Raw genomic sequence first — 8,963 nt, forward strand, 5'->3', positions numbered from 1 at the left:
TCGCATCCATCGTTTGAACACAAGAGGATCTCCAGATATAGAGCTGAATAGAAAAAAGATATTAATGGGTCTGTCCAGTAACTCATGATGAACCTCAGGCCAACTGCACACTTTATGAGAAGTATTTCAGTTGCTTAGACTGTCTGACTTAAAGCAGCAGCGGTGACAGACACATTCGTGTTTCTAAAGGTACAGGCCTATTGTTTTTTTTATATATATATTAATATAATATTCCATACATTGTCAGAGGTTGGCAGACAGAATTGTAATATTTTTTTGAGAGGTTAATTAATAGATTAGAGCCTAATTAATGTTGTTATTAATTTATAATTTAGCTAGGCTATATTAATCATTAGGGGTGTAACGATCTTCAAACCGAACCGAAAAACCGCGATACACCACCCACGGTTTGAACCGTGATCCACTCATGTCGAACCGAACGTGCCCCACACCTGCTGCCCCAGCCCAGCTCTCACTTCACCTTATGCCACATTATTTTATTCTACCTTGATTTTTGATTAAATAGTAATTAGAACACTTTTAACAACTAACAACAGCTGTATTTTTTACTAAATATTATAATAATATTATTTACTAAATATACACTAACTAAGTGCATGTCACGTGACCAGGGCCGGATTTACCACCGGGCCGATTGGGCCAGTGCCCGGGGGCCTCCAAACTCTAGGGGGCCTCCAAGACCCCACCAACTGTGTGGCTTCATCCCTTTTTTTAAATTTAAAATTAAAATAAAATGAATGAATGAGTGTGTGTGTGTGTGTGTTTGTGTGTTAACAATAATTTATTTGCACACAAAAAAAAAGTATCATGACCAGTGTCGGCTGTGTCTGATGAGCTTACTGCGGAAACTGTTGATAGCTGCAAGATAGGCGGTAGAAGTGAAAAAAAAGAGAGTTGAGGACATCGAAAAAACAAACGACATGGATAAAAAAACGGTGGAGCCACAAAACGGAAAGTAAAAAAGGGAGAAGGATACCAGAGAGGATTTAATTAGCATTATTCCAACCATCTCCACTTTTTTCAAAAGTCGGCTCGACGCAGATAAAGAGCCTGCACGGAGCGCCGGCGGTGACTGGTAGGTTAACGTAGGCTACCGTAGGCATCTATTACTTTTCCCCCTTATTAAAAACCCTGATTAAATGCCCGGATCGGCGCAGAAGCCTTCCGAATCTGTGTCCACCGACCCACCTCCTAAATAATTTTTTTTTTCTGATTTAGCTAGAGCGAGCTAGAGGCAAGCCCAGCACCTTTCATAAACTAAACTTTTCATAAGATTTCACCACCCATCTGTCCCCGTACGATATGTTGCTTTTTAAATCATGTAACGTTGTTGTATTAATGTTGACTGTTCATTTGTATGACCTGATACGCGTTCGAGGCTTATCAATGCAAAGCCTAATATGTAGGACTCATTCTCTAGTTGAGGGTAGCCTACATTCACGTAATATTTCACATATTTTTTTCTTTCTATAATTCTATAATTATATCTTTCGTCTTTTCCCGTCAGATCACTGCAGAAGTATCGCTTTGTTGTTTTTAATCTTTAAGCTAATATTTAATCGTTAGGCTGATTAAATCACTAGGCTATTTTATGTGATTAAAAGCGCTTATTTATGCATTTTACATAAACTTGGCTATTTGCTCAAGTAGCTACTAATAATCATATAATCTAATTTGCAGGGCTATTATTGGGGTTATAAGTAACTAAGTTAACTCAAACTAAAACTAAGAACATGAAAACATGTTAAAATATATTTTTATTTCAGCTATAGTCATTTGTCATTTCCATTTAGTTTAACTTGATTTAACAAAATAATTAAAACGGAAATACAATTTTTTTAATTAAAAAGTATTTATTTGTAAAAAACAATTATTATTTCACATGATCAATCCCAATGATATCCTAAACAATGTTGATATTGAAGGAAATGGAAACAAATATAGTGAATGTAGGTTATGCAATATAGGCCTATTATGTGCAAAAAGGTGGTTAATGCTTTTGTTTTTAGATTCACTAAAGGCTAAACTTTAGTATAAATTAAAATAAAACAAAAGCACAAACTAAATATTAGCCTTCATTTGAATACCCCATTATAATGGTCACTTTTATAAAAAATATACATGTAGGTTTAAAATTCTCCAACAAATAATTTAGTAATATGTATGTAGCCTATATTTTAGTCCATGGGCATAGGCCCTTTTTAGGGGGGGTTCAAAATATTTAAGAAAATCAATCAAATCAGAGTAGGCGGGCTTTATGTTCACACAGAAGCTGCTGAGGCTGAGCGCGAATTTTGGCAGCACGACTTGACGTCAAGTGCGAGATATAAAGCTAAACTAAACATTTCATATTTGACAGCTGCTTCTTAAGTCAGAAATGTTCACTCAAATTAATAAACTTTTGTCTAATTTCGATATTTTCAATTGAATTGGCCAATGTAATGTCATTTAAAATATAGCTAATGAACAAATAAGAAATATTAACAAAGCTGTTTTCATCCGATTAGGCATAAGATTAATAGTAATGAATGTGTGCATATTGTAAATTAATCATTCCATTTGTAGCATTCAGTAAATAAAAAAGTTCAGCTTTTTTCACAGCCTGTATTGGGCAGATTAATAATGAATGTGTGCATATTGTGAATTAATTTAATAAATTTAGTTACCTAGCTTTCCTAGTAGCCTTCAGTAAATTAACATGTCTATGAAAATGATTCATAACACATATAAATATCAGTAAAACATATGTTTTACTGTCTTCACTGACGAAAATGGAAAAACTTTATCATTCATATCTACCCACTGACATGGTTTTCAAGGTATTGCTATATCAAATTTTTTGGCATTCAGAACAATTTAAAATGCACATTAGGTAGATCATAGAAATCAAAATTTTCTCGGGGGAGCAAGCCTTTTCTTTCTACGGTTATATTAAATTTTGTTACTTTTTTATTTAATGAAATCAAACAAATGTAGCCTATATTTGAATGTAATTTTGAGTAATTTTTGTAATTTTGATTTTCTCAAACGCATTAAACAGCACAAATCTTTTACTCAGGGCAAACTGCTTAAAACTGGTTAACTGTGTTACCAGTTATTTTGAAGCCCTTAATATAAGCTTGTGTCATGTTTAGGACAAATTGTTTTTTAAGCTGTGTGAGTTTGGGCCACGAGTTCTTGGGGGCCTCCTATTTTGTGCCCAGGGGCCTCTGCTTTCTAAATCCGTGCCTGCACGTGACTTGGGTGATCGGTCAAGCTCAGTGCCGCCACTCCCACCACACGCTGCGTGTAGGGCAGTGTATAATACGTTATTGTTACACTGCAAAAAATGTCTTATTATTTAGTTTTTTTTTTCTTGCTTCCAGTCTAAATATCTAAAAATTCTTAAATCAATATGCATTTACTAGATAAGTAAAATGATATAAGATATTTTTTCTTGTTTTCTGGAAAATAAAATCAAAATGAAGCAAGTTTTTGCTTAAAACAGGCAAAATTATCTGCCAATGTGGTAAGAAAAATAATCTCGGTTCTGTTTGGTTTGTTGTTTCTGTCCCAAAAAGAAACAATATTATTTTTCTTACCCCATTACCAACATCATGGTTCAATAGTTCTGTTGGTAATCAGTTGGTACTTTATCATTCATATATTCATTTTTTTATGTATTTATTTGTATTTGGGCGGACATGCAATATTTTAACCTAATGTATGACCTCATTTGCCTAAACTAATTTAAAGGCTATTTCAACACCTGTGAATTATGAACTCCAACAATAAGATAAGAATAGTTTCTTTAAAGATACAATTTTATAAAGATTCTTTAACATTAATGACAGGCAATAAATCATTATACTATTAACCTATTACTAAAACATAAATCACTAAAGTACGGAGCCCCCCTAGTCCCACTTTTTCAAAAAAAATTATTATAACTATCTTGTGGCCTCAAGATAGTAACTCGTGGCCTCAAGATACTATCTCGTGGCCTCAAGATAGTATCTTGTGGCCTCAAGATAGTAACTCGTGGCCTCAAAATAGTAACTCGTGGCCTCAAGATACTAACTCGTGGCCTCAAGATAGTATCTTGTGGCCTCAAGATAGTAACTCGTGGCCTCAAGATACTATCTCGTGGCCTCAAGATAGTAACTTGTGGCCTCAAGATAGTAACTCGTGGCCTCAAGATAGTAACTCGTGGCCTCAAGATAGTATCTCGTGGCCTCAAGATACTATCTCGTGGCCTCAAGATAGTAACTCGTGGCCTCAAGATAGTAACTCGTGGCCTCAAGATAGTAACTCGTGGCCTCAAGATAGTAACTCGTGGCCTCAAGATACTATCTCGTGGCCTCAAGATAGTAACTCGTGGCCTCAAGATAGTAACTCGTGGCCTCAAGATAGTATCTCGTGGCCTCAAGATAGTATCTCGTGGCCTCAAGATAGTAACTCGTGGCCTCAAGATAGTAACTCGTGGCCTCAAGATAGTATCTCGTGGCCTCAAGATAGTATCTCGTGGCCTCAAGATAGTAACTTGTGGCCTCAAGATAGTAAAGTGTCTGACACATGGACCCTTTGTTATTAAACTGGACCCTGTAGTGCAATACTTCCCATTCTGTGCAATATTCTCTGTTTTAATATTCAGTGTGCAATATAGTTTGCTGCAGTTCTGCTTCTATTTATTTCCTAGTACTGTTCATCACAATTATGTTAATACAGTAATGTAAATCTTGTAGGCTGCTTATCCATAGTTCTTTATAATTCTTCTTCATATTTTATAGCCTATATTTATACTTTTTACATATATATACTTGTTTATTTACTAACTTCTATTAATATTCCGTTAAATGTCTTTATGTGCACATCAACTGTGACACAAGAATTGTTCCCCGGGTTATCAATAGTATCAATAAAGATCAATAAAGTATTTTTGATTATGATTTTAAGTTAACCTATATTGGAGTGTGCAGACTGGTTCATTAATTATTGAAGTGTTTCACATTGTGGTAGTTTTGAATGTAAGAAAAGCATGTGTCCGTGTAGCCTACGAAAAAACGCCAGCAGAGGGCGTTCTAGGCTTAGGTCACGCTACCTACTTTACTAAATCGAAATTATGACTTTAAAAGTCATAATTATGACACAAATCTAAATTATGATTTACTCAATCGAAATTATGACTTTTAAAGTCATAATTTCGATTTAGTAAAGGAGGTAGCGTGACCTAAGCCTAGAACGCCCTCTGCTGGCGTTTTTTCGTAGGCTACACGGACACATGCTTTTCTTACATTCAAAACTACCACAATGTGAAACACTTCAATAATTAATGAACCAGTCTGCACACTCCAATATAGGTTAACTTAAGATCATAATCAAAAATACTTTATTGATCTTTATTGATACTATTGATAACCCGGGGAACAATTCTTGTGTCACAGTTGATGTGCATATAAAGACATTTAACGGAATATTAATAGAAGTTAGTAAATAAACAAGTATATATATGTAAAAAGTATAAATATAGGCTATAAAATATGAAGAAGAATTATAAAGAACTATGGATAAGCAGCCTACAAGATTTACATTACTGTATTAACATAATTGTGATGAACAGTACTAGGAAATAAATAGAAGCAGAACTGCAGCAAACTATATTGCACACTGAATATTAAAACAGAGAATATTGCACAGAATGGGAAGTATTGCACTACAGGGTCCAGTTTAATAACAAAGGGTCCATGTGTCAGACACTTTACTATCTTGAGGCCACAAGTTACTATCTTGAGGCCACGAGATACTATCTTGAGGCCACAAGATACTATCTTGAGGCCACAAGATACTATCTTGAGGCCACGAGATACTATCTTGAGGCCACGAGTTACTATCTTGAGGCCACAAGATAGTATCTTGAGGCCACGAGTTACTATCTTGAGGCCACGAGTTACTATCTTGAGGCCACGAGATACTATCTTGAGGCCACGAGATACTATCTTGAGGCCACAAGTTACTATCTTGAGGCCACGAGATAGTATCTTGAGGCCACGAGTTACTATCTTGAGGCCACGAGATAGTATCTTGAGGCCACGAGTTACTATCTTGAGGCCACGAGATACTATCTTGAGGCCACGAGATAGTATCTTGAGGCCACGAGTTACTATCTTGAGGCCACGAGTTACTATCTTGAGGCCACGAGATACTATCTTGAGGCCACGAGATACTATCTTGAGGCCACGAGTTACTATCTTGAGGCCACGAGTTACTATCTTGAGGCCACAAGATAGTATCTTGAGGCCACGAGTTACTATCTTGAGGCCACGAGATAGTATCTTGAGGCCACGAGATACTATCTTGAGGCCACGAGTTACTATCTTGAGGCCACGAGATACTATCTTGAGGCCACGAGTTACTATCTTGAGGCCACGAGATAGTATCTTGAGGCCACGAGATACTATCTTGAGGCCACGAGTTACTATCTTGAGGCCACGAGTTACTATCTTGAGGCCACAAGATAGTTATAATAATTTTTTTTGAAAAAGTGGGACTAGGGGGGCTCCGTACTAAAGCAACGTTTTTGATATATAAATGTATTTTAGTAATAGGTTGATGGTATAACGATTTATCAAACAATCATTAATTGTTTAATTTTAACAACAATATACTATGAGATAAATGAAGTGGCAATATTTGACAATCAGTAAATAATCTCTAAACTTTTGCCATGAAAGCACTTTGCTTGTATGATAGATGTATTTTTAGACGTTCTAACAAGATCACTCAGAAGTTGTTCAGGTGTCTTGCACGCAATGGAGCATTATCAGTGAAGAGATTCCTTCACCTATGGACATTTGACCTGCCCCGCAAAGCAAACCTTCTGCTTGAAGGTGACCAAGGACTCAGAGGGTCAATTAAACATTCTGGGGAGAAACAGATGTTTCTGCAAAGTGTATTGACACTTTATGATCATGCTGACCAACACAACAGACTCGGTTCAACAAGTCATTCTACAGACTGAAAACCACCACAACCAAGTGCAGGTGGAAGCAAATCCATCCAAGAGGATCACAGACATCCTGTCCATCTATTGCAGCATCCACTCCACACTGTACACCTACATCTAAAGAGGCTGTGTGTCACGAAATTGCATTTTGCAGTGCTTTCATCTCAATGTTCAACCTGTCTTAATGTTGTTATTGCAGGGGACTATTTGGCTCCTGCACCCATCGACCAGTGCTACAAACTACAGGTTTTTTGCCATATGAACACACTGAAAATAACACCCAACATATGGAAACAGGAAATGTCCAAATGTTGCCCCTCAGGGACTGATCTGAACTTGTCCCAAGGGGCCAGGGGAGGTCTGTAAGACCTTTTCCTTTTAAAACAAAAGCTGAGATCAATCACCCTGCAATAAAACTCAATAATCTGGAGAGAAGATCTCAACGAAATGGCATAGGACACCACCTTTCCCAAACTTCTCACTCATCTATGCACCCCCCTGCCTCCCTTTCCCCCTTACTCAAATCACTGCAAGTTCTCTAATAATAACTATAATACATATGATTTATCTTGTTTTTTCCTTTTCATGTTTGGTATCATTTTAAATGTCTCGATTGGTAAAACAGCAGTCACTTGTATTATGAGAAAGATTGAAAACCCCATGCAGTGATGGGGGTGCAGTCTTAAAAACACTCACACATCTAGGTCAAACTGAAGGCTCATGAATGAATGGAGTAGGCAAGTAATCTGTAGAACTTTTCGATTTCTGTCTATCACTGACTTAACAGTTTCAGTTTCGTGACTATGAAAAAATTACACTTGAAATTGGAGTCAGATTAAGCATGCAGCTAAAGTAAAATTTAAAATAAATTTTAAAAAAAATGTAGTGAAATTCACTGGGGTGCTGAAAAGACAAAAACGCATTATACCTTCCGTTGGAATCTGTTGTTGGGCCGACGGGTGGTCCTTACAATATCTAGTTAATAAATCATACCTGTTTCTCTGTCCTCTGTGCTGCAGCTGATACATAGTCGTGGTTTTTATGGTCATCAATCGCACACAGCAGACATATCAACTTCTCATCAGTGCGACAGAAAACCTCAAGGGGTTTATCATGTGTTTGGCAGATCATCTCCTGCAGTTGTCCGGTCTGTTTGCACTGAGGGCAGCTGTAGACTCTCACATGATCCTCCTGATCCCAGCAGCCTGTAATACAGCTCTTACAGTAACTGTGTCCACAGCGAATGGTCACTGGATCCTTCAGGAGATCCAGACACACTGAACACTTGAACTCATCCTGAGAAATACTGGCTTCTGCCATTTTACTGCATGAATACAGACACACAAACACACAGCTGAACTACACTTCCGATTCAGTTCTCTGAACTGAAGAGCTTTCTGTTTCTGTTTGAGTGACACTTGAAAAACACCTAAAGCACCCGAACCTCCCACTTTATGGGCCATTCTACAGAATTGGTGCAAACTGCTGTCCAACATTCAAAAAACACATCTGAAAAGCATTTAATTATTCAAATTTTAGATGTTTATTAAGATCCTTCAATTATCTATTGAAACCCACCATAATATTTAAAATATCAGTAAGCTTTATATATATAAAATCATCATTTATTGGGTACTTTCAATTGGGAGGTGTCTGTCCCAAACCCTAACCCCTAAATTTCAACGTGTGAAAATTATATTGAAACATTTTTTGCAATTTTTTCCATTCTTGTTTTTAAATAAATATTTTAGATTTTTATTAAAAAAAAAATTAAGTTAAAAAAATTAGTGTATTTAATATTTTATTTTAAATCATGAAACTTTATGTAAAAAAACGTGTCCCGCATTTTCATGTCACTACCGTAACAGTGAATCTTTTAGTCCACTGGCTGAGACTGATTTTACCCACACTCTTGCATTTTATATCAGGAAATATTCCTGTGTCTCTCATATGCTATTTG

At 36.5% G+C, this 8,963-nt stretch overlaps 1 protein-coding gene across 2 annotated transcripts in view; it reads right to left on the reverse strand.

Annotated features, from left to right (window-relative positions):
• Positions 1–8,393, reverse strand: part of LOC307126535 (E3 ubiquitin-protein ligase TRIM65-like) — a 47,508-nt gene extending 39,115 nt beyond the window's left edge. The window contains exon 1 of one of the 2 annotated variants that reach the window (XM_079817118.1): positions 7,997–8,390. In XM_079817118.1, the coding sequence (XP_079673244.1) occupies positions 7,997–8,323 (327 nt within the window). In that variant the 5' untranslated portion in view covers positions 8,324–8,390. Of the gene's footprint in view, positions 1–7,996 lie in introns of both variants that reach the window. The other variant, XM_079817117.1, reaches the window with a different exon arrangement.
• Between the last annotated feature and the right edge of the window lie 570 nt (positions 8,394–8,963).

This window comes from Gobio gobio (assembly GCF_949357685.1).
Source record: "Gobio gobio genome assembly, chromosome: 5".
Taxonomy (NCBI): Eukaryota; Metazoa; Chordata; class Actinopteri; order Cypriniformes; family Gobionidae; genus Gobio; species Gobio gobio.